This window comes from Rhinoraja longicauda, chromosome 9 (genome assembly GCF_053455715.1).
Source record: "Rhinoraja longicauda isolate Sanriku21f chromosome 9, sRhiLon1.1, whole genome shotgun sequence".
Lineage (NCBI taxonomy): Eukaryota > Metazoa > Chordata > Chondrichthyes > Rajiformes > Arhynchobatidae > Rhinoraja > Rhinoraja longicauda.
This window is the reverse complement of record NC_135961.1, coordinates 3412657-3440051: the sequence shown is the minus strand read 5'-3', so window position 1 is coordinate 3440051 and position 27395 is coordinate 3412657. Positions and strand designations below refer to the sequence as shown.

The 27395-nt window shown below is 43.8% G+C and overlaps 1 protein-coding gene across 4 annotated transcripts in view; it reads left to right on the top strand.

Moving 5' to 3' along the window:
- arid1b (AT-rich interactive domain 1B) overlaps positions 1-27395 on the top strand; it is a 462315-nt gene that overhangs the window by 302966 nt on the left and 131954 nt on the right. For 3 of the 4 annotated variants that reach the window (XM_078404704.1, XM_078404702.1, XM_078404701.1), the window contains one exon: positions 14334-14673. In XM_078404704.1, coding sequence (XP_078260830.1) covers positions 14334-14673 — 340 coding nt within the window. Of the gene's footprint in view, positions 1-14333; positions 14674-22937; positions 23067-27395 lie in introns of all 4 variants that reach the window. The other variant, XM_078404705.1, reaches the window with a different exon arrangement.

The window sequence follows — 27395 nt, the reverse complement described above, 5'->3', positions numbered from 1 at the left end:
CTCAGGACGACCCCCCATGTCCAAAACGAAGGTGGCAGAGCCACGCTCAAGCACCTTGAATGGTCCTTCATACGGACGCTGAAGGGGCGTCCGCTGCGCATCCCGGTGCAGGAAAACAAACGGACAGTCCTGCAGAACGGAAGGGACATGCGGCCGAACCGAACCGTGGCGAGACGTCGGCACCGGTACAAGCTTACCCACCGTCTCCCGAAGGCGTTGCAGGGCACTGTCAACTCACCGGGCACTGTCAACGGGGCCCCGTACACCAATTCAGCCGAGGAGGTGGCCAAGTCCTCTTTGGGCGCGGTGCGGACGCCCAGCAAAACCCAGTAAGGGCCAACGAGCCGGGCCTTCAGGGCAGCCTTGAGCTGGCGGTGGAAGAGCTCCACCAGGCCGTTCACCTGCGGATGATACGTTGTGGTGCGGTGCAGGTTAACCCCCAGTAGGTGAGCCATGGACGACCACAGTTCGGAGGTGAATTGTGGCCCTTGGTCGGACGTGATGTCGAGCGGCACCCCAAATCTGGCAATCCAGTGAGCCGCCAAGGCACGGGCACAAGTAGAGGCAGAAGTGTCCGGCAGTGGAACTGCCTCCGGCCACCGCGTGAAACGGTCAACCACAGTCAGGAGGTTGGTGAAGCCCCGAGAAGGCGGCAGCGGCCCCACGATGTCCACGTGGATGTGGTCGAACCGCTGTCAAGGGACGATGAACTCCTGGAGCGGCGCTCGCACATGCCGCTGCACTTTTGCAGTTTGGCACTGGATGCAGGTGCGTGCCCAATGTCCAACCTGTTTACGCAACCCGTGCCACACGAAACGGGAAGCCACGAGGGTCGCCGTCGCCCGAATGGAAGGGTGGGCCAGCCCGTGGAGCAACTCGAACACCCGGCGCCGCCAGGGAACGGGAACGATGGGGCGCGGCTGCCCGGTGGAGACATCGCACAGCAGCGTCGCGCCCCCAGGGCCACAGGTAACTTCCTCCAACCGCAGGCCCGAAACGGCGGTACGATAGGCGGACACCAGAGGCGGGTGACCGGCAGGGTCCAGAGGCGGCTGACCGGCAGGGTCCAGAGGCTGCTGATCGGCAGGGCCGGGTAGTACAGGTTGAGGAGTGTTCGGGTCCATCGCGACTTGCGAGGAAATGTCGTGGTCACCAGTGTAGTGGGTCTGGACACGACAGGAATCAGGCCAGACGCCAGGTAAGAAGTAACAATAACTTTAATGTAGTAACTGAATATACACTCACTCAGTCATCCCCACGAGTCAAAACAATAACCCCTTCCAGCAAACCCCGTAGCACCAGACCACTCTGTCCCCAGGGGAATGACCCAGGGAGTGACCTAATCCCCCCTGTCCACTCAGTGCCGAGGGGAATGACCAAGGGAGTGGCCTAGCCCCCGGGCACCGCCACAGGGGTATCTTTTTCACTCAAAGGGTGGTGGGTGTATGGAAAAAGCTGCCAGATGGGGTAGTTGAGGCTGGGACTATCCCAACATTTAAGAAACAGTTGGACAGGTACATGGATAAGACAAGTTTGGAGGGATATGGACCAAGCGCAGGCAGATGGGACTAGTGTAGCTGGGACACGTTGGCTGGTGTGGGTAAGTTGGGCCGAAGGGCCTGTTTCCACACGATATAATTCTCTGACTCTTATGACTCACCTGCAGAAATGTTCTTGATTCTGAGGGTGGATGGATAAAATTGAATCAAGAAAAAGTTGTACAATCACAGATTCTTTTACCATGTTATTTGTTACTTTTATTATAAATCCTGTGACTTCATTTGTAAATATCAATAGCTACAGTTTTTGGATACTCGTTAGGGCAGGCAGCATCTGTGGGGAGAAATGATCTTTGATTAGAATTTTAGAACTGGGAAAACATGTTTGAAGTTGCAGACGGGGAAAAACAATAGAGAGAATAAATAGGGTGGAGACCAGTTGACACATTTGCTTATCGTGTTGTTGATCATTGCTGATCTATCTGGATGGGTGTAAATAGAGGAAGACGAACGAGGACAGCAGGAGAAAAGAGAAAATAGCATGCTGGAATAAAGATGCAGAATACAGTAGTGACTAGAAATCTGAACCATGTTGGAAATACTTAGTAGATCAAGCAGCCTTTATATAGAAAGAACCAGATAGAAACATAGAAAATAGGTGCAGGAGGAGGCCATTTGGCCCTTCGAGCTGATCACCCTCATAAGGTGTTCATGGTAACCATAAATTCAAACTAGCCAGAAGTGACACAGACAGGGAAAGCTAGTTATGTGGAATTGTGTAGGAAAGAACTGCAGAAGCTGGTTTAAACCGAAGATAGACACAATAAGGTGGAGTAACTCAGTGGGTCAGACAGCATCTCTGGAGAGAATGAATAGGTGACGTTTCGGGTCGAAGAAGGGTCTCGACCCGAAACGTCACCTATACCTTTTTATCCAGAGCTTGAGATTCTCTTAGAGATACAGCATAGAAACAGGCCCTTCGGCCCACCGAGTCTACGCCAACCAGTGATCCCTGCGCGTTAACACCACCCTACACACACTAGGGATTATTTCCATTTATACCAAGCCAATTAACCTACAAACCTGTACGTCTTTGGAGTGTGGGAGGAAACTGAAGATACTCGGAGAAAACCATCGCGGGGAGAACGTACAAACTCCGTACAGTCAGCACCCGCAGTCGGGATGGAACCCGGGTATCTGGCGCTGTAAGGCAGCAACTCTACCGCTGTGCTACCGTGCCGCCCTTTCTCATCAGCTCTTCCATCTTCCAGCTGCTCTGGTTCCCTCCCCTCAGCCCTTCTAGTTTAAACCCTCCAATTGTATATTTATTTCTAATTAGAAGAGAACAAATTGAAGACATCAAATTGCATTGTGCAAAATTGGAAGATGTGCAAGTGAATTGCTACTTCACCGGGAACTACCTTTTGGGTCCCTGAAAGGTGGGAACAGATGAGGTAAAACGGACAAGCAATACATCTTGTGTGAAGGAATGGGTGACGTTCTGGGCCGAGACTCTTCTTCAGACTCTAAAGAATCTGAAGAATCCGAGTCTGAAGCAGGGTCTCAACTCAAAACGTCAACCATTCCTTCTCTCCAGAGATGCTGCCTGTCCCACTGAGTTACTCCAGCATTTTGTGTCAATAGACAATAGACAATAGGTGCAGGAGGAGGCCATTCGGCCCTTCGAGCCATTCAATGTGATCACGGCTGATCATTCTCAATCAGTACCCCGTTCCTGCCTTCTCCCCATACCCCCTGACTCCGCTATCCTTAAGAGCTCTATCTAGCTCTCTCTTGAATGCATTCAGAGAATTGGCCTCCACTGCCTTCTGAGGCAGAGAATTCCACAGATTCACAACTCTCTGACTGAAAATGTTTTTCCTCATCTCAGTTCTAAATGGCTACCCCTTATTCTTAAACTGTGGTCCCTTGTTCTGGACTCCCCCAACATTGGGGAAATGTTTCCTGCCCCTAATGTGTCCAACCCCTTAATAATCTTATACGTTTCGATAAGATCTCCTCTCATCCTTCTAAATTCCAGTGTATACAAGCCTAGTCGCTCCAGTCTTTCAACATATCACAGTCCCACCATTTCGGGAATTAACCTAGTAAACCTACGCTGCACGCCCTCAATAGCAAAATATCCTTCCTTAAATTTGGAGACCAAAACTGCACACAGTACTCCAGGTGCGGTCTCACTAGGGCCCTGTACAACTACAGAAGGACCTCTTTGCTCCTATACTCAACTCCTCTTGTTAAGAAGGCCAACATTCCATTGGCTTTCTTCACTGCCTGCTGTACCTGCATGCTTCCTTTCAGTGACTTCCTTCCCACACAATACATCTTGTGTGATGCCTTGGAAAAGTGAGTAGCTGGTGAAAATGAAGGAGCAAACCAGGAAATTGTGACTGGAATATTCCCTTTGGAAAGGGAAGGGAAGATATATCTGGTGGTGGGTTTTGTTGCAGATGAAGGAAATTGCCGAGGATGGTCGATTGAACGTGAAAGCTGTTGGGGTAGAAGGTGAGCATAAGAGGACTCCCATTCCTCCCCTGACTGAAAATGAGAATGGATGTAAGTGCAGGAAACAGAGGAGATGCAGTTGGCAGGTGTAAAAGGTTGTCTGCAGAACAGACATGAAGGAGAAATTGAACGTGTGGTTGAGGAGTTGATGCAGGGGGCAGCGATTCGGGTTTTTGGACCATTGAGTCCTTTTCAGGGGCAGAGATGACCTGTACAAGAGGGACGGGTTGCATCTGATCTGGAGGAGAATTAATATCCTGGCGGGTAGATTTGCAAGTGCTTCGTGGTAGGGTTTTAGATTTAGATTTTTTTTTAGATTTAGAGATACAGCGCAGAAACAGGCCCTTTGGCCCACCGGGTCCGCGCCGCCCAGCGATCCCCGCACACTAACACTATCCTACACACACGAGGGACAAATTTTGCATTTGCCCAGCCAATTAACCTACATACCTGCACGTCTTTGGAGTGTGGGAGGAAACCGAAGATCTCGGAGAAAACCCACGCAGGTCACGGGGAGAACGTACAAACTCCGTGCAGACGGCGCCCATAGTCATGATCGAACCTGAGTCTCCGGCGCTGCATCCGCTGTAAGGCAGCTACTCTACCGCTGCGCCACCGTGCCGCCACGGTTTAAATTGGATTGATGGGGGAACGGGATGCAACGCAGGCGTAATCTAGGTGAGAGGCTGGAAGTCATTACGGGAGGTGATTAAACCAAGTTCAGTAGGCAGGGTAGGAAGAAGCACTTTAGGGAGTGAGGTTGGACTATTGGTTTAAGCTGCATTTATTTCAATGTGAAAGTGCTGACGAGTAACGTGGATGAACTCAGTGTGGATCGGTCCGTGTGACTGGGAGGTTATAGCCATTACAGAAACCTGGCCACGGGACTGGCATCTTAACATTCCACTCGGATATATCCAAGGACGCAGGAAAATAAATTGTGGGAGCTCTGGCTGAGATATATGATTCATTGTTACAGGTATTTATTCACAAAATGCTGGAGTAACTCAGCCGGTCAGGCAGCATCTCAGGAGAGAAGGAATGGGTGACGTTTCGGGTCGAGACCCTTCTTCAGTCTGAAGAAGGGTCTCGACCCGAAACGTCACCCGTTCCTTCTCTCCCGAGATGCTGCCTGACCTGCTGAGTTACTCCAGCATTTTGTGAATAAATACCTTTGATTTGTACCAGCATCTGCAGTTATTTTCCTACATTGTTAGACAGGGGTGAGGTGCCAGCTGACTTGAGGGTGGCTAAGGTTGCACCTCTATTTACGAAGACCTGCATAGTCAGCATTTTTCTGTACGTGGGAGATCATGTCTTACAGACTGGAGTGAGGTTTTTGAAGAGGTAACCCTGATGATGCCGGCTGCCTTTTTGGGGCAACAAAAATCCCTTCGATGGTGGGGATCCTGTAAATCCCTTCGATGGTGGGGAGGTCAAAACCCCGTGATGGACCGGGCAGTGTTCACCACTTTTTGCAGTCTTCTTCGTTCATGGCCCTTCAAGTTGCCGAACCAGGCCGTGATGCAACCAGTCAATGTGCTCTCCACTGCACACCTGTAGAGGTTCAAGAAAATCCTCTCTGACATACCGAATCTCCGCAATCTTCTCAGTAAGTAGAGGCGTTGATGGGCTTTCTGTATAATTGCATCAGTGTGCTGGGTCCAGGACAGATCTCCAGATATATGCACGCCCATGAATTTGAGGCTTTTGACTCAATCCACCTTTGTCCCAAAGATATAGGCAGATTTATGGGTGCTTAACCTTCCTCTTCCAAAGTCCACAATCAGTTCCCAACAAATTTTTTAATACCAAAGTACAGGTACATGAATAGGAAAGGTTTAGAGGGATATATGGGGCAAATGCAGACAAATTACATTAGCTTGAAATGAGCGTCTTTTAGTTTTTTTTGGTTTAGAGATACAGTGCGGAAACAGGCCCTTTCGGCCCACCGGGTCCGCGCCGCCCAGCGATCCCCGCACATTAACACTATCCTACACCCACTAGGGACAATTTTTACATTTACCAAGCCAGTTTAACCTACAAACCTGCACGTCTTTGGAGTGTGGAAGGAAACCGAAGATCTCGGAGAAAACCCACGCAGGTCACGGGGAGAACGTACAAACTCCGTACAGACAGCGCCCGTAGTCAGGATGGAACCCGGGTCTTCGGCGCTGCATTCACTGCAAGGCAGCAACTCTACCGCTGCGCCACCGTGCCGCCCTAAATCGTGAAATTTCAAGATCCATACAATTGACCTTTGCCATCCTTGCTACACTCACAATTGTACCGGGAAAAAAATGTGAGGGAGAGGACTAAAACAAGGACCCTTCAACAAATCAATTACAATGGGACCCCCACCAAAAATAACTTAATTACATCCTTTACTAAAAATTACACCAAAAAATTGCAAGAATGTAACATGAAACTAAATCTATACATATTACTAAAGCTCTCATCTTGTATGTATATTCATACATATGTTGGTATATATGTCAGTTTGTTCCCAAAATACAGCCAAAACGGTACACGATAGTGCAACAATTTTAGGTCCACTCTACTCACCATTCGCCTGCGGTCTCGATTGATCAAGTTTTGTTACATTTTAAAAGCAATTAACTTAATAAACTTTAATAAATGTTCCCCCCCTCACCCCCGCCGGGAGGACCTTCCTCCCATGGTACAGCGCGGCGACAAAGGGTCAAAGAAGATGGCCGCTGCAGGAGAGGTTTGCACCCAACGGGTCCACGGCTCGCTCTGGCCGCCCGGGGCCGGGGTGAGTGGCCCCCTCTCCCCTTTCCTCTTCCCCCTCGTCCGCCCACAGCCCCGGGGGAGACTCCCGGGCTGGCAACGGGTCCACGGGCCGTCAGTTGGGTGAGGGTTGCCGGGCCTGCAGGAGAGTCTTGGACCCAATGGGGCAACGCCCGTATAGTTTAAAATAAAATTATAAGAACCTCCCATTCTGAGTTTTGGTACACATTCCTTGTGTAAAGAAAGACCTTCATGTGCTGGAAACAGTTCAGTGAAAGTTTTATGGACATATTCCTGGAATGGATGGATTTTTTTTTCTAAGATAAGGTTGTGTCTGCAGAATAAAAATAGTGAAATGGGACTTGATTCAAAGTTAAGATTCTGAGGGTCTCGACAACATGGATGTGAAGAGGTTACTTCTCCCTCTGGGACAATCCGAATTTTGCACTGCTAACTTCTCTCATTTCCTTCAGTTCTCAACAAGGCTGCTCATTCATGCTGGTATGTTTTTCCTTAGATGACAAAAGGCCTTCATGCTGATCTTTTTATTACCATCTAAATCCATGGGAATCATCAACTCGGAAGCCAGATGCTGTCCACTAATATTCATGGATACATTTCCTTTGATCCAGTTCACACAGTCAAAAAGTGCCCTTGTGGCCCATGTAACTTAGCATCAGAGATGGATGAAATCTCACTTTAAAGACAAAATGATGTCAAACTCATCAAGGCTCACAAGAAGATAGACTGGAAGGTCAAAATACTTCATGATGGTAGATGTCAGAGCCACTAGCAGTTGTCACTGAGAAATGAGTTGAGTATAGGAGCAAAGAGGTCCTTCTGCAGTTGTACAGGGCCCTAGTGAGACCGCACCTGGAGTACTGTGTGCAGTTTTGGTCTCCAAATTTGAGGAAGGATATTCTTGCTATTGAGGGCGTGCAGTGTAGGTTTACTAGGTTAATTCCCGGAATGGCGGGACTGTCATATGTTGAAAGACTGGAGCGACTAAGCTTGTATACACTGGAATTTAGAAGGATGAGAGGAGATCTTACCGAAACGTATAAGATTATTAAGGGGTTGGACACGTTAGAGGCAGGAAACATGTTCCCAATGTTGGGGGAGTCCAGAACAAGGGGCCACAGTTTAAGAATAAGGGGTAGGCCATTTAGAACTGAGATGAGGAAAAACTTTTTCAGTCAGAGAGTTGTGAATCTGTGGAATTCTCTGCCTCAGAAGGCAGTGGAGGCCAATTCTCTGAATGCATTCAAGAGAGAGCTAGATAGAGCTCTTAAGGATAGCGGAGTCAGGGGGTATGGGGAGAAGGCAGGAACGGGGTACTGATTGAGAATGATCAACCATGATCACATTGAATGGCGGTGCTGGCTCGAAGTGCCGAATGGCCTACTCCTGCACCTATTGTCTATTGTCTATAAATGCTGCCTTGTTTTTCTTTGGCACAGGGATCACAGTGGGCCTTTCAAAGCAGGCAGAAACGTCAAATACTCCCACCTGCTGGTCGGTGCAGGTACTGAGGACACAGCCGAGTCTCTACCCAGGGCAGGTTGTGGGTTCACTCTTAGGAAGGCCAGTCACTGTGGCGTACTGTGGGTATGGGTGCACCCGAGGCTGATAATGTTATTCCACCAATCTTCTATTCAAAATGAGCATGAAACGTATTAAGCTCATCGGGGAGGGTTGTGTTGCTGCACCGAATCTGCCCAACTTTGTTTTAGTTAGTTTTTATTGAATTTTAGTTTATTGTTTATGGTCACGTGTATCGAGGTACAGTGGAAAGCTTTTGTTGCGTGCTATCCAGTCAGCGGAACGACAATACATGATCACCATCAAACTACAGTGTGTAGATACATGATGAGGGAATACCGTTAGGTGCAAGGTAAAGCCAGCAAAGTCCAATCAAGGATAGTTCGAGGGTCACCAAAGAGGTAGATAATAGTTCAGCACTGCTCTCTGGTTGTGGTAGGATGATTCAGTTGCCTGATCACAGCTGGGAAGAAACTGTCTCTGAATCTGGAGGTGTGTGTTTTCACACTTCTATACCTTTTGCCTGATGGGAGAGGGGAGAAGAGGGAGTGGCCAGGGTGCGACTCATCCTAGATTATGCTGCTGGCCTTGCCGAGGCAGCGTGAGGTATAAATGGAGTCACGGGAAGGGAGATTGGTTTGTATGGTGGTCTGGGCTGCGTCCACAATTCACCACAATTTCTTGCCTGCAGTACGCTGCGATTTTGTAGCCTGCTGTAGCAAGCAAGCTTTGCCACTATCGACAGGTGTCTGAGTGGTTAGTTTGGGTTTCTAGTGTGGTCTGGTATTATCTCTTGGTCTCTGATAGATTTGTGACGGTTGTGCCCAGGTTTCTTGCCCAGGTTGAAATTATCCAACTTGAATGCCTCAGACTTGGTCTTCACTGGAGTAAGAACCTCACGGTTCATTCATGGGTTCCAGTTGGGGAACACCCAGCTTCACCTCTTGGGCATGCAGAATAGGAGCAGAAGAAGAGCAAAGAAAAAGTTATGCATAGCATTTCAGTGGATTAATGCAGCACCAAATACATATTGGAGTGTTCTAACCAAATTGTACTTTGCCTGATCTTGCAGTGACGTAAGTGTGCTATGGTTACTCTCAATGTTTCAATACCGAATCAGAAAAAAAAAGAGATTAATATTGTTTTGAACGGCACTGCTAATCACCGAATGCTCAACTAATATTCGATCCTATGCATGTGATATTTGACACCTTTTCTGTGTCTAACCCTGTGCATCTTTACCAACCATCTCATTTTGGTGGAAGAGGAGGGAACAGTTCCAGTTGGAACATACAACAGTTCCAGTTGGAACAGACATACACCCTAATGCACAAGAATGGGCTCTTCATCCTGAACACGGTCAAGTTAAACTAATCTCCTCTGTCTGCACATGATCCATACCCCTCCTTTCCCAGCATATCCATGTGCCTGCCTCAAAGCATCTAAAATGGTACCGCCAGCTCATTCCAGGCATCCACCACTCTCTGTGTACAAAATTTGCCCGAGCATCTCATTTACCTTTCCCCCTCTCATGTTAAGGCTATGCCCTGTACTCTTTGGCATTTCTACTCTGGGGAGGGGGAGGGTGGGTGGGTGGGGGGAGGGGGGGGTGGGTGGGGGGAGGGTGGGTCTGGCTCTCCATCCTATCTGTGCATCTCATAATTTAATCTGTGTCTATCAGGTCTCAAACTCTGTCATTCCAGAGAAAACAATCCAAACCTGTATAACCTCTCCTTGTAGCGAATACTCCCGAATCCAAGCATCATTCTGGCAAACCTCCTCTGTACCCTTCTACAGCTTCCACATCCTTCCTGTAATGGGCGGACAGAGCTGTACACAATACTCCTAACTCAGCCTAATCAAAATCCTATAAACCTGAAAGTACGGTCAGGATAAGGATCCATGGAAGATAGGAACATAATTGGATTATATAGCTCTTGAAGCCCGCGCCACAATCATTACAATCATGGCTGATTATCTACTCGAATTCCACATTCTCCCCATACTCTTTAATGCTTTTAGTGTCCACAAATTTATTTACCAAATCTAAAGGAAATACCATTTAGAACTTTATCTGGATTTTTGTAGTTCTGATGGAAGGGATAAATATGATGATGTGTACATAAGCCTGTAGTTCTAATAACCAAAATTAGACCAATGATTTAATACCGCAATTTTAAATTACTTCCTTTAAAAACTGGCAATTGTGCTATAATTTTATTTCCTGTAATTTCTTGAACATTTTTTGTGTTCAGCTACATCTGGTCACATATTTGCTCAATGTTTGCACTAAATATCCTGCAGTTTTGCATATTCAGCCATCATTCTCAACTTAGAATCAATATTACAATTCTGGATATATATTTAATAAATAAAAGCACTCCAGGATAAAATTTGTGGCCATACAACCATACGTCCACAACTTTGTCTATTTTCACCTTTTGTTATAATTGTGCACACAGACCCCTTCTGGAATTTTTCTAAAACTACAAGTGAACTAAATCATATTTCATTTATCCACCCTGCATCTCCTACAAATAATTTGCTACTGTTGGTCAGTAGAAGAAACTTTTGAAAGCTAGAATACTCTGCACTGAGTAATTAACCCCATCCCCGGGCACTTTCCCCTGCAACCGCAGGAGATGCAACAGCTGTCCCTTTACCTCCCCCCTCAACTTCATCCAAGGACCCAAACAGTCTTTCCAGGTGAGCAGAGGTTCACCTGCACCTCCTCCAACCTCATCTATTGCATCCGCTGCTCCAGATGTCAACTTATTTACATCGGCGAAACCAAACGCAGGCTCGGCGATCGTTTCGCTCAACACCTGCGCTCAGTCCGCATTAATTAATCTGATCTCCCGGTGGCTGAGCACTTCAACTCCCCCTCCCACTCCCAGTCTGACCTTTCTGTCATGGGCCTCCTCCAGTGTCATAGTGAGGCCCACTGGAAATTGGAGGAACAGCACCTCATATTTCGCTTGGGCAGCTTGCAGTCCAGTGGTATGAACATTGACTTCTCCAACTTTAGATAGTTCCTCTGTCCCTCTCTTCCCCTCCCCCTTCCCAGATCTCCCACTGTCTTCCTGTCTCCACCTATATCCTTCCTTTGTCCCGCCCCCCTGACATCAGTCTGAAGAAGGGTCTCGACCCGAAACGTCACCCATTCCTTCTCTCCTGAGATGCTGCCTGACCTGCTGAGTTACTCCAGCATTGCGTGAATAAATACCTTCGATTTGTACCAGCATCTGCAGTTATTTTCTTACAATTAATGTTTCTCTAATGCTGGATAAAGATAATGTCCAGGCACTTTTTAAGATGGTCAACATTGGGAGACTTTACCCAGAGCACAAGAAATATTTTATGTTAGCTTCAGAACCAAATCCACAATGCCTCAGTGGATGTTTGATATCCTATTTGATCTTGGGATGAGTAGGATGCATTTGTACACTGCCACCTGCTCCTTTATCTTTGACATAATGGCCATTTCCTTCCACTTTCACATTTTTCACTGTCTTCAAATCTATGTCATCTCTAGAGATAGACAATAGGTGCAGGAGGAGGCCATTCGGCCCTTCGAGCCAGCACTGTTATTCAATGTGATCATGGCTGATCATTCTCAATCAGTAACCCATTCCTGCCTTCTCCCCATACCCCCTGACTCCACTATCCTTAAGAGCTCTATCTAGCTCTCTCTTGAATGCATTCAGAGAATTGGCCTCCACTGCCTTCTGAGGCAGAGAATTCCACAGATTTACAACTCTCTGACTGAAAAAGTTTTTCCTCATCTCAGTTCTAAATGGCCTACCCCTTATTCTTAAACTGTGGCCCCTTGTTCTGGACTCCCCCAACATTGGGAAGATCTTTTCTTCTATCCAGTCTTTTTTTATTGTTATTTTTCACAAATTGCATTTTGCCTAAAAGCAGTCAACCCCTCTCCTCACATCTCCTCATCCCAGATCCGCAGATTTAAATTCCTTGCCTTAATTATCCTGCCTCTGTAACTTAAACTTTTGAACCCGAGAAGTCTTTACAAGAAACGTCTGTTTTTCTGATTTTGGCCTGTTGTACTTTGTGCTACTGACCACATTCCCCAATCATTGGCAGCCATGTTAGAGTTGCAGACTCTGGAAATTTCCCCCCAAATTATTTTACATCTCCAAATTATTTTACCTGCAAACTCTTCTTCAAACCCATTTCTTTACTCAATTTTTTGTTGCTCTTCCTTTCGAACAAATGTCTTTTTTATTTTATCCATTTACACCTTTATAAAATATTTTACAAGGTTTTGCTACCTTAACATTTCAAGATGGAAATTATCATCTTAGTTGAAAACTAATACCTATGACAATAAAATATTTCAGTCTCACACTGATTTGTTATCTCAAATAATTTCATTTATTTTAATATCCTAGAATGGGGCTTAAACCGGCAACCATATGATTTGGCCATGAATGCTTCCTACTGCATTTTTAAAGTTATTTCTTTGTCTTGTATATTCATTTTCAGAAATATGTGTAGATTAATGGGCATTTTTATTTGTGCATAGCATTGAAATGATTTTTTATATATATTTGAGCTTGTGGTATTGGTGGGGAATGGTGATTTTGTTCTCTGAATGTTACCTTCTATATCCTAAAATATTGTACTGGCAATTACCAAAACTTGACACAACTTGTAAATATTAATGATTTAATCCAACTTTCACTTGAGAAAGAACTTTCAATGGTTTGGCTGAATTGTATCATCAAGGCAATCTTATACTGAACGATTTAAGGGAAAGAATCACTTAATGGAAATGGTCTCTGAAGTATAATAGAAAATAACAGAACACATTTGAAATGGTCCACCAGGCATGTAATATTTTTATTTATTATTAATAGAGATAAATTCAGTGGTGAACGCTCGAGGCAGGAGGCATTTTGTATGCACGTTCATTATTTTGAAGATGCATATGCAGCTGTTTTGATAAACTTGCTCACCATGATCTGCCTTCGCAAGATAAACTACCTTGCGCCTAACCAGAGTGGATTGATTAAATCATTAAAGAATTTAGAAACATATCTGCTAATTCTCCATCACAGATTCCTCTTTTCCTTAGCTTTTCAAATTAACCACAATGCTGAATGTTTGAGCTCAAAAAGGTTAACGGTTTAGTTGATGTCTTAACAACTATTTAGGTTTAATTTCAATGATTTTTCCATCAATTAAACATGTATAATTACATCCAATAAGATCCATAACACGCCAAATGTGCAAATATTTCTATAAAGTGTTTACATTGAATACTGTTACAAACAGATTGTTGGCTGATGCTACACAAAGTTTGACACCAATTCAATCCATGATGTTTTTGATTTTCAGATTGGATATTAACATTAAGGAAGAGATAGTTTATGCTAGACTTGATTATGGAACAAAATAAAGGGGTTTTATAGTATCTGCATTGTACCATGGAACTTTTAAACTATTATAAAAATACTTCCATAGTCAAGACAGGATTTGATGATCCAAATAGATGTTTTTTGGTTGTTTGATTAGATGCACAGATTTAAATGAACAAATTAGACAATGAGACTTGTTCAATCTTTGCACATTGTGCATGGGTAACTTGCTATTTTGGTTCAATTTACAGATATTAAATTGACATCAACACGAGAAGGATTTTGGAGATTTGTAGTTTAATGTTATAAATGTTTTCCTTAAGTAATCTAATTAATGAATAGCTAAAATATTCACTTGAAACCTTTAATTAAGCTGTTACATAGACTGCAACTTTAAAACTATGATCTTCCTTGTATTAGTTCAAGACAAAGTTTAACTATTAAAAGGTTCATGTAACTTCCCTGTTCCAGTTGCACATCATCATAGTAGTTGTTAGTTAAATTCTAATTTCATTTGGAAGATTATACAGGATTCATAGCAGAAATGGTCACATCTCATTTTTTGACCACAGACATTTCATAGCAGGCTGGCACGAGACCAACTTCTTCCAATTTTTATTTTTTTGTTTTGTTTTAGGTAATTATCCCAGACCGCCAAATTATGGTGGAGCACCGAACACCAACTACAGTGGTCCAGGTCCAGGCTTGAATAACAACACGAGTGTGAATATGAACAGCCAGATGCATGGTCAGGGTCCAGCGCAACCTTGCAGTAACATGACAGTGGGCAGGATGTCATCATCGGGGATGTCGAACTGGCCTTACTCTGGCAACATGAGTAACATGACCCCAAACTCTCCAAGCATGTCACAGCAGGTTGGCACAGGGATGGGACCTCCAATGGCAACTGTAAATCGCAAGGCACAGGAGGCTGCTGCAGCAGTGATGCAGGCTGCAGCAAACTCTGCTCAAACCAGGTATGCAAAAACAAAAAACAGGTCTCAAAAGGCTGGATGGGTATCTGTAAACTTTTATATGACATTTCCAATGTAGAATACCTCAATTGAGGCCTCCAAGTGAATTTTGTCTCTGATTGTCAGACCTCAATGGTATTCTTCTTAAGTAATAAATATGTGGCTGATTTCAATTGGGCATAATTAAATTTGGATATTTCCAACTGGTATTGTGCACAAAAACTAATCGTTCACAGTGGCGTGTATCAGCTTTCATTGAGAATGAATGACAATATATTTGTTAGATATTAAATGTGATTCATAAAGCATTTGGATGACAATCTCCTATTCTAATATATATATATATAGGTGGGCTAGGTAAGCAGTTAGTAAGTTATTCCCCCTTTTGAGTGACTCAACTGCATTCCTATCACAACAGCGGAGGTGACGAAGATGATTGATGAAGGTAGGGCAAAGGATGTTGTCGACATGGATTTCAGTAAGGCATTTGATAAAGACCCTCATGGTGGGCTGCTCCAGAAGACTAAGACGTGAGGAATCTATGGTGACTTGGTAGTTTGGATTCAGAACTACAGCGAGATAAGTTACAGATATGGGTGGAGAAATGGCAGATGGAGCTTAATCTGTGTAAGTGTGAGGTGTCGCATTTTGGGAGGTTGAATGGATGGGGAAAGTTATACGGTTAATGAGAATATCCTTAATTGCATTGATGTACAAAAAAATGTTGGGTCCAAGTCCATTGCTTCCTGAAAGTAACAAGGCAAGTGGATGGAGTAATTAAAAAATGCATCTGGTATGCTTGCCTTCATTAGTCAAGGCATTGATCTAAGATTCAGGAAGACAAGTTGCAGCTTTAAAAAAAAACTTTGGTTTGGTCACATTTGGAGTATTGTGTGCAGTTGTGATCACACAGGATGGATATGGAGGCTTTGGGGAGGGTTTACCAGAATGCTTCCTGGATTAGAGGGTGTCGGGATAAGAAGGCGTTGGGCATACTTTCACTGTTTTCTCTGGAGCATCGGAGGCTTACTGGAGATGTATATGAAATGTATATAAAATTATGAGAGGCTTGGACAGGGTAGACAGCCAGAATTATTTTCCCAGGGTGGAAAAGTCAAAGCATAGAGGGCATAGCTTTCAGTTTTGGAGGAAAGTTTCAAGGAGATGTGTGGGGCAGGTTTTTTACAAAGAGAATGGTGGTGCTTGGAATGCCCATTGCAGAGTGGTGATGGGGGCAGATGTAAAGTTGCACCAAGAGGCTTTTAGATGGTCACATGGGTATGCAGGGAATGGAGGGATATGGATCATGTGAGGCAGAGGTAGGGTGGGTTGGCAACTGTCCCGTATTAGCCGGGACATCCCGTATATTGGGCTAAATTGGTTTGTAACTCCTTGTCCCGTATTAGGCCTGAGGGGCGTTGTAGGCCCGGACACTGTAGGCCATGACACCGTAAGCCCGGGGTCCACTGTAGGCCCTGGGGGCGCTGTAGGCCCGGACACTGTAACCCCGCACAGTGTAGGTCCAGACAGTGTAGGTCCGGAGAACCCGGGTGCCGCCCAACGGAGGGTGCGTAGCGGCCCGGGCGGCCGCCATTGGTGGAGCGGGAGCACGTGGCCGCTGGCTGGGTGAGGTCATGTGGGGCGCAGGGGCGGTGATGTCACCTTGTCCCTTATTTGGGAGTGAGATAGTTGGCAACCCCTTGGCAGAGGGGATTAACCTGGCATCATGTTTTGGCACAGACATTGTGGGCCGAAGGCTGTCCTGTGCTGCATCCTTTTATGAACATAGATTTCTTTTGACAGACAACTAAAAAGTGAAGATTAGCATAGCCTAAAAATATAAAACCAAGGACATAATTTCCCTCTTTCTCTGTGTGCCTTGAACTACTGAGGTTGATAGACATTTGAAAGAAAGTTGCAATGACCTGAAGATTTAGAATATGCCCATCAACAATAATTACAATGGTGAATCTTTGATTGATGTTGGATTTCCCCCATAAACTGTGTGTCAGGTTCGGTTGTATTCTGTTCCACACAAATGGTCAGGCATCTTTCCAACATCATTTTTGGAGCAAATACAAAAATAAATTTGTATCTGTGCCATTGTAAATCATTCCTCTGATCTTAAAATATACTGACCATAGTCACAACGTTTAATTATCTTCAGTATAATGAGAAGGTCCAGCTCTTGAAGAGATATTGTCATTTGCTGAGCAGATGTTACACATGTGCTTAAATATGTTTGTCTGTGTAGCCTTGTTTGAAGGCAGCTACATGACAGAATAACCTCAGCACTTCTCAATATTTGTTGTTGACCGGTGATGTTCCCAGCCTGGTAACTAAAATTGTACAGGACATTTCTGATAAGCACTCATTTGCAAGAAGCTGTTGATGATATAAGTAAGTAACAAACATTAGATTTGCAGCACACTGTGTCTGATGAGAAGCAATGCTGTAACCACAGAACTCGGGGAAATTCACATTTTCATATCACTGTTCTTTCCAAAAGAAATCACTTCACTTTCATCTATTGTTAACCAAGAAAATACAACATTGCCAGGAGAATTTACATTTAATTAATATATTTTAAATGTTTCCAGCAATCTATATTTCTAGACTTTCTTTTTTTTTAAATGAGGCAAATAACTTAAATGTGATAAACTATGAATAAAATCCAATTCTGAGGACTTTAGAATATACTTAGTTGCAAGAATGAGCTGTGTTCAGTTCGCATTCTTTTCAAAGAAATGAATGGCTTCATATCAGATGAGATTAGCGAACAAACTGCCATTCATATGTGCTGGATTACATTCTCCATTCATCAGTTTTCCTTCCTGCGGTGTGATGAACGTGAGTTCGAAGCAAAGCATTCTCTTGCATATCTAGGAGCCAACAATTGGGCTGCAGATCTCAAAATGTGCTCCTCGTCACAACAATCAAGGAGTACCTTTGGAGTAAGTTATGGTGAACCTTTATTTAACTTGCTTTGGAATGCATGAGATCAGGTCATCTGTAAGAGAATTGGAACGCTAGCTGAAGCACAGGATCGTAAATTACGGGTAAATTGCCAAGAATTCCTTCTTGCCCACAAATTCTTTGGGAACTCAAAAATCTCAGATACAAATTTTGGTACATATGCCATTGTATTGGTGTTCTGTTGATTTAGCATCATTTTCGCCAGCTTTCTAGCTTCTAGACAATCCTTTGTTGAATGATTAAGTTAGAGGATTAACATATATACATTACATGTCATCTTACATTGGCTGTTTCTTGACAAGGCAGCATGAGTATCTGGTTTTACCTTTCTCAGCTAATGTCCTGCCACGATTCATGTTGCCAAATCTGAATGTTTGAATTGATACATTAATGATGTAATTGGAGTTACTTCGTGGTTATGGTATTGTGTTACATAGAATTAGTTTCTATTGCTTTATTTATATTTCCTTTCTTTCCAGAGCAATCATTTAATGCCGATCTTCACTCAATGGTTTTATTATAATGGAAGGAAAAGTGGAATATTTGCTGTTAGAAACAAATGTTTTTTTTAAAAGTTTGGTGGTCATTGTTGAATAGCGAGATTTAAGATGATTTTACTGGGCAATATCCAAGTGTTGTCAAGCATTTTAATTTTAATGTTTTTGGCCTATACAGTGCTTGAATGTTGCTTCAATTCTGCCAGAATATGTTGCTTTATATTATTTTTATGCAGTTACATTCAATGATTACAGTTTCGTGTGAGAAGTAAAATGTACTATTAGTGCAACATTTTGCAACATTGGCAATGTTGGCAGTCAGCAAATCAAAAATTCAACCAATGTATACAACATAAGTAACGCACATTTAATAGAATTGGTGTGTCCTAACATTCATTAAGGAACCACCCTGTTGGTTTGCCCAGAGTGTGTTTTCTTCGAACATCTGTTGCATCTAATTCACTAATTCACTCGCAACACAAAGATTGTATTTCACACAATTAACAGTGCAATTTATATTGGCTCGGAGCTGAGTGCGAAGAACACAGGATACCCAAAGTTATCTGAGTTTCAAGCCTCATTTGTAACTTGCGTACAGCCAAGTCACGATTCACTATTGTCCTTGCTGTTTTGCGGAAGCAGAATGTCATTTCGAAACCCTGTGTTATTGTCCTGTCCCATTGTCTTCTTTTTGGATCATCTTTTTTTGTGTAACAGTGTTATGATTCCCTTTCAGCTGCGCGGGCATATAGATTCCCAGTTGGAGTGGGGAGAGATTGAAAAGTATTTACACTAACAGACACATGTAAACACTATACCGAGACTACCTTGGTGCCACACTACACCGCTGCAAGTCTTTAAAGATTTCTTTTAGCTCTTCGTCATTCACATTTTCTTTGAATATTTGAAGATAAATAAGCAATCTGTCTGTTCTTTTCTCTCTGAACTAATTGCAGAGTTGCAGTGTCCCTCAGAAATGTTAAGCATTTTATATAATCTTTCAATTTGAATATGGAATTTGGTTAAATTACAGTTTGAGTGGATTGTTAAAAGATGCACATGATAGTCTTGTTATCTATCGGAAGAAATTCTTGGCTATTCCAATTTAGTGAGAAAAGCTGTTTAAAAGAATTCTGTGCTTCTGTATGGGTTACTGGCAAGTTATTTACCACTGTTTAAAATGGCATCTAGCCAAACCAAAACCCATTGCTATACATGTTTTGGCTTTACTTTTATTGTGGGCTACATTCTGAATGTTTTTGTGAATCTGTTTTAAAGTTTGAGTATTGGATTATTTCAGATTATATAGATATGTGATACATTATTGACAGTGTCTTTTTGCTCGAAATTGTAATCCAGAAATTTAATTATTTAAACGTTTGGCACATTTTAAATTGACTGTTTGATATTAGAAATATATCCAAACAACTCGCATCCATTTTGAAAATTAAATTTATCCCAGAACACAGTAAGCAGCCTATTACTTAGTTTAGTTTAGACATATAGCGCGGAAACAGGCCCTTCAGCCCACCGAGTCCGCACCGACCAGCGATCCCCACACACTAACTCTATCCTACACACACTAGGGATAATTTACATTTATACCAAGCCATTTAACTCTCAAACCTGTACGTCTTTGGAGTGTGGGAGGAAACCGACGATCTCGGAGAAAACCCACGCAGGTCAAGGGGAGAACATACAAACTCCGTACAGACAGCACCCGTAGTGGGGATGGAACCCGGGTCTCCGGCGCTGTAAGGCAGTAGTTCTACCGCTACGCTACCATGCCGCCCGTACTCTTATCAGGCAGTGTACTATGACTGCCAGAGTCCTTGGAGTATATGGTTAGTGGAAGGGATTGTACTTAGTTTGTTTGTACATGTATGAGTGTGTTCTTCATTTTACTGCTCTTCACTTTTCTCCTGGCTGTCTCTAATTTTTCTTGTCCACATTGTTCAATTTAGCATTTTTCCTAAATAGGATCTAGCCAGGGTGGAATGATGAGACAATAGAGAGATATGCACCAAGTCCCAGACTATCATTTCTCAATGGAGACATGACACCCCCAGATGCTAGAATCTGGAGTTACAAACAAATTCTTGGAGAAACTCAGTGGTTTATTGGATCATTTGCTTATAGAATAATATGAAAGGAAGCACATCCTTCAGCCTCTCTTGACCATGTTGATTAAGTTGTCCACCTGAGATAGTCCCATTTGCTTGTAATAGGCCCACATCCTTTTACATCTTTCCTGCCCAAATGTCTTTTAAATCTTGTGTTTACACCTGCCCTAACTACTTTCTCTGGCAGCTCATGGAATGAGATTTAAAAGACATTTGGGCAGGCACATGGGCAGGAAAGATGTAAAGGGATGTGGGCCTATTGCACTGCGCTTTGTGTGAAGAAATTCCCCTTGTGTCCCTTTTAATTCTTTCCCCTTTCACCTTAAACCTCTGCCCTCTAGTTTTTGATTTCGCTTGCCTGGAAAAAAGGAGTATGTGCGTTCATCATAGCTATGCCCCCCCTCGTCGTTTTTTTATACTCCTCGAAAGGTCACACCTCAGTCCCCTACCTACGCTACAAGGAATAACGCCCAAGCAAACCACCGCCCAAGCTCTCCCCATCACTCAGGCACTCGAGTCCTGGCGACATTCTTCTCAACCTTCTCTGCACTCTTTCTGTCTTAATGACATTTTTCCTAAAGCAGGGTAACCAAATCTGTTCACAATAATCCCGTGTGGCATCACCAATGCCTTGAACAACTGTAACGTACTGTCCCACCTCCTGTACTCATTACCTTGATGAAGACCAGAGTGCCAAAAGCCGTCTTCAACACCCAATCATCCTGCAACCCCACTTTCAAGGAACTATGTACTTGTACTCCAAGATTCTGCTGTTCTACGCATTCCCCAGTGCCTTACTGTACACCGTGACATTCCTACGCTGGTTTGATTCCCACATTGCAACACCTCACGTTCAACTGAATTGAATGCCATCTGCCATTCCTTACCTCACTGCTCATGATACCACTGCAATGTGTGACAACCATCTTCTCCATCCACAACACCTATTTTAGTAGGTAGACACAATATGCTGGATTAACTCAGCGGGTCAGGTAGCATCTCTGGAGAGAAGGAATGGGTGACGTTTCGGGTCGAGACCCTTCTTCAGCTGCTGCCTGGCCCGCTGAGTTACTCCAGCATCTTCAATTTAATCCAGCATCTGCAGTTTTCGTTCCTACACATCTTGCCCCTCCTATCTTAATTTAATGTGTAAATTATTTTAGTATCATCTGCAGGCCATGCTTTGTAATTTACCATCCAAATCATCCAACCAAATGAACAACAAAGGAGCCAGCACAGATCCCTGTGGGCACACCCCCTAAAGAAACTACCGACGTTTCAAGTCCAAATCCTGCACCAGGACTGAGAATCGAGAGGGAAGATCACCAGTATAAAGAGGAGAGGTGGTGAGATGAGACCCGGACAAGTGGGTCATAGGTGGACCAGGAAGGGTGAAGGACCACAGATAGGTGGAGCCAGGTTGGGGATGGGGAATGGTTGGAGTTGGGATCTTTGCCCAATGTTTGCTCATGCATTTCACGACTGGAGTTACCGAGTAGCCATCAGGAATAGGCCAAGCCGGTCAATTTTCATTCACACTATTCCAACCTGTTGCTGTCACTAATAAGAGATCCTGTCAGGGCATTATGTGAGCTGGGATGTTCAACACCTCACAACATTGTCCATTAAGGTAGGAGAAATGTTTTTTGATGAAAGTAGAATATTGCATGGTTGTGACTGTACCAGCAATATGATTGAATATGATGCATCACGAGCTCATCCCGCAAAGTAAAATACACAAGACTAATGCGTTTTATATTTTAAATAGAACAACCTTGGGTTTGTATAAAACCTAAATGAAACGTGTATAACCATCAGATGTATGGAATCAACTATCATGCACACTGTAAAGGGGAGTTTGTAGCAGTGTATATTCATAACTTTCAATGGTCTGGTTTCCATTCTTTCAGATTAAAGTGACTTGGAAAACATTTGAAATCTGAAATTTATATTAACCCAATAAAGACAGTGTCCTACTCTGATATTTAAGCCATTCAAGACATCCAGGCCATAATATCACAGAATTGGTTCTTAATCTGTGTTAAGTTAGCTGGCCGCAACCAGACCTACAGGCATGACAATATAATGGATTTCTGTTTCCAATAGCTTAATGTTCGGTGATTCCTGGTGTGACCTGCTTGTGTAGGCATCTGGTGAAGACAGAAAAAGGCTCTTCTATGGCTCCACCTTTGACAGCATAGTCTATCAGGAACTAATCTCTGCATTGCTCTTATTGAATAGTCAACAGGACAAGTTACGAGCCAATTTAACCAGTCCAAGGACCTGAACTCAACAACAGTTATCACCTTGAGATGCAAGCAGCTGGTTGCAAAAAGGGATAAAAAGAACTCCTGTTTTAATTTAAACATACACTTTGTAGGTCTGACCAGTTATCAGTATTAGTTTTGCAATGAATTGAAATATTTGAGAATCCAATACTTCAACCTTAAATACTTGTTATTTAAAATCAAGATAAGATTATTGGACATAACAAAAACTGATCTAAACGGAAAAGCCCAACTTGCTTTAACTGATCATTAAATCTTCAAATTGCAGTGTAATTCTTCAGGATCGATGGGTGATCGATAAGTAGATATTACATGAATTTTAACAGCTAAATGCACAACTGACACAGAATGAAAACAAAGGAGCTATTTCTTTCCCAATTTAGGCCACCGTACATTAGGTCGCCTGGTTATCCCAGTCAGACTGGGCCTGGTGGACGTCCAGTGTTTCCACCACAACATCCCAACTATGGCAACACTCAGGCTCCCTCGATGTGCCAGCCTGACCAGTACGGGTAGGTAGCCGTTATATGAATGGATTTGCTGTGGGACCCTAGCGTTTCCCAGCAGGATTTTTTAACCCGACTGCGACAAAAGAGGATTGTTCTTTGTGGTTTCCTATTTTGATTCTGTTTGGTTATGTTTTGTACTAACCAGAGCTATGAGAGAATGGCAGAAAAAAAAATGCATGCCTCACACCTGCATGACTTTTGGCATGGCTGAATTCTTCCTGCCTAAAGGGGAAGTTGTAAACCGCAGTGCAGAGCTATTACACGACAAAGATTGGGGACCACAGTGCATTGAGAAATGTTCACGCCTTTCTCACTGCACAGTTATTTCAAGAGCAGAACATTCAAAAGGTAGAAAAATTTGTATTTGACTCTCAAACTTCTCTTAACTTTCTGATACCTTGGAAATTGGGGTGAACATTAGCTGAATAACTGTCGTCTTTACTGTGTGCAGTATTACATAGGCAGGAATCCTCAGGTACATTATTGGAAGATGTTTGCACTACATTGTGACAAACTTCATCTTAAAGAGTAATCCTCCGTATCATTGCTTTCTTTACTGAAAGAAGTTGGGAGAATGTTGTTACTTGTTTGCCTCTTTTAAATATTTTTGTGGGCTGCTTAGCTCCTGTACTAGAGTAAAGACAGATTAGCTTCCAGCTTCAGCCGGTATCACTCTGAGCTGGTTGCTGAATAGGCTGAAGGTGCATCACAAAACGTCTTATTCTTCCTGAGCTTTATTCAGGACTTCCCCAAAATAGACAGAGGCGTGTCTGGGCGGGCGGTGTAAGTCACCTGGCATCCCCTGAATTTGGCCAGAGAATGAAATACTTTTTTCCCACAACGACTCTCCTCTGTTACATTGCCAATTGGGACATTGACACTCATTATTATAATGTAAACAGAATCTTAGTTTATGAAATCCTTGCTGGAATTCCTCATGTTCTTTGCATTTTTTCAACAAGTTCATAAGATGCCCTTTGGAAACAATGATGAATATTGTTTACCATTGTAATATTCTTCGAGCATTTGTTAACCTTATAAAATATACCAATGTAATGGATTTGCTTGTTTAGGGTCTTGCAAGTGCTGAGATCAAGACTAAAATCTAAACTATGTGTAATATGTGTTTTAAGGACCCCATTATTAAATACCTTATATTGATGAACTAAAACAGCTGAAACCTCTAAAGCCTATTGTGTTGAAAAGGCTGAGTACTTATTTTGTGGGTTTATGGCAAGTATATATCTGTTGGAGGGCACACCTTTTTGTTGGTTTGTTTAACCTATGCTCCCAGACTAAATCTTGGACACCAATCCCATGCATGATGTATGGTTTCAATGAAAATTGTCAGGTTCGTGAAAAGGCAAAAAGCTTGCAAATTATTTTGCAATCTCCCTGGTACTTCCATTAAATGTATGTAATACAAAGAAGATTTACCATTGACATCTCCTCTTTATGTATGTTTTGGCAAGAGATTACAGTTTCTGTGATCAATGTTTCGATTTTTGAAGGTGTACCCATTAACTCTGATAGTTGTTGAATGAAAAATGGAAATGAATTGATTTCAAAAACATGGGGAAAGGAACTGTTCCTATACCTGGATAGAGTAGACGTGGAGAGGATCTTTGCACTAGTGGGAGAGTCTAGGACCAGAGGCCATAGTGTCATAATAAAAGGATGTACCTTTAGGAAGGAGATGAGGAGGAATTTCTTTAGTCAGAGGGTGGTGAATCTGTGGAATTCATTGCCACACAAAGCTGTGGAGGCCAAGTCAATGGACATTTTGAAGGCAGAGAGAGATAGATTCTTGATTAGTACGGGTGTCGGTGGTTATGGGGAGAAGGCAGGAGAATGGGGTTGGGAGGGAGAGATAGATCAGCCATGATTGAATGGAGCAGTAGACACGATGGGCCAAAATGGCCTAATTCTGCTTCTATCATTTATGAACTTAGTATGTGTAGGATAAAATGGCAACCACAAATTTTACAGCAGGGCCTGGAAATATATGTTAGTTTGTTTTTGAAAAAAGACTAGTTACAATTGAGGGTGAACCATTCATCACAACATCAGCCGCCGTGTTACCTCCTCAAATAAAATGCTGTTGAATATATATTTAGATTTACAAATTTGCCATAAACTGACAGCCATGTTTTAAATCGTAAATACTAATAGCAGCGCTATCTATAACAAGACGGCATGGTTGAACCAGGCAAGGATTGAGCCTCTGTTCATAGAACACAGAACAGTACAGCACAGGAACAAGCCCTTTGACCCACAATGTTTGTGCCAAACATGATGCCAAAACCACCTCTTATCTGCCTGCACTTAATCCATATCCCTCCATTCCTTGCATGTCCATGTGCCTATCAAAAAGCCTTTTCCATGCCATTATCATATCCGGCTCCATCAACCTCCACCTCCAGCAGTGCATTCCAGGCACTCACTGTGTAAAAGGAAAAACTTGCCCGCTCATGTCCTTTAAACTTCACCACTTGCACCTTAAAGCTGTGCCGTTTAGCATTTAACATTTCCATCCTGGGAAGAACGTCGTGACTGTCGATCCTATCTATGCCTCTCATAATTTTATGCACTTCTATCCAAGCCTTCCTGCAACCTCCGGCAACCCAGAGAAAACAATCCAGGTCTGTCCAAGCTCTTGCCTGCAGCTCATGCCACCTAATCCAGGCATCACTCTGGTAAAACCACCCCTGCAACCTTCCACATCCTGTAATGAAGTGACAGGATGCATCCTGACCAAAGTCCGATAAAGCTGTATCATGACTTCCTGACTCTTATCCTCCCAACCAATGAAGCCTAACATACCATATGCCTTCTCTACCACTCTAATCTACTTGAGTTGCACTTTCAGAGAGTTACTAGATGACCGTAGACCCGTTGGGTCCAAACCTCTCTGCGGGCCTAGCAACCCTCCCCCAACTGGACCCGTTGGGTCCAAACCCCTCCTGCAGGCCTAGCAACGCTCCGTCCAAATCTCTTCTGCAGGCCCGGCAATGCTCCCCCAACTGGACCCGTTGGGTCCAAGCCTCTCCTGCAGGCCCAGCAACCCTCCGTCCAAACCTCTCCTGCGGGCCCGGCAACCCCAGTTGGGTCCAAACCTCTCCTGCGGGCCCGGCAATCCTCCCCCAACTGATGACCCATGGACCTGTTGCCGGCCAGGGAGTCTCCCCCATGACCGGGGGGGGTGAGGGGAGTGGAAAGGGGAGAGGGAGCCACTCACCCTGGCGGCCATCGCGGCGACCAGTAGCAAGAGAGCGGCCGCAAGGCGCTGCCTCATGTTCATCCTGTGCGCGGATCCGTCGGCCATCTTACCATTGTGATGCAAGATGAACACGTAATTATTAGATCAACGGGCCCCAACTGCACAGGCGCGGACATCAATCCTCTGTACATCAATGCTGTTAGGGGTTTACCATTAATTGGACTTTTTCTCCTTACATTCGACCTCCCAAAGTGCAACACCTCACATTTTCCCAGATTAAACTCCATCGGCCGTTTCTCCGCCCATTTCTGTAGCTGATCTGTTTCCCGCTGTGTACTTTGACAGCCTTCCTCACAGTCCGCGACCCCGACATTCTTGGTGCCATCTGCAAACCTACTAACCAACCTGTCGACGTTTAAGTCCAAGGTAGACACAAGATGCTGGAGTAACTCAGCGGGTCAGGCAGCATCTCGGGAGAGAAGGAATGGGTGACGATTCGGGTCGAGACCCTTCTTCAGACAGATTTCTCGACCCGAAACATCACCCATTCCTTCTCTCCCGAGATGCTGCCCGACCCGCTGAGTTACTCCAGCATTTTGTGTCCACCTTCGATTTAAACCGGCATCTGTAGTTTCTTTTCCTAGACGTTTAAGACAATAGACAATAGGTGCAGGAGGAGGCCATTTGGCCCTTCGAGCCAGCACCGCCATTCAATGTGATCATGGCTGATCATTCTCAATCAGTACCCCGTTCCTGCCTTCTCCCCATACCCCCTGACTCCGCTGTCCTTAAGAGCTCTATCTAGTTCTCTCTTGAATGCATTCAGAGGAGTCATTCATATACATTTGTCATACAAACTACAAAATGAGAAGCAGAACAAGGCAGCGTAATAAAATCAGGGAATGATAATTTACGACTATTATTGGCATAGAGTTTGCAGCTGGGATTCCCATTATCAATAAGCTAACACTAACCTGGATAGCAATTAATTGGTCTGCCAATTTGACTGACTTTATCAATCAAACGTGCAGCAGAGGGACAAGGATCTCTTCGTAAATAACAAGTACAGCCCACAGAACTGCTTTGACCACTGACAAAAGCCATGCACCCTG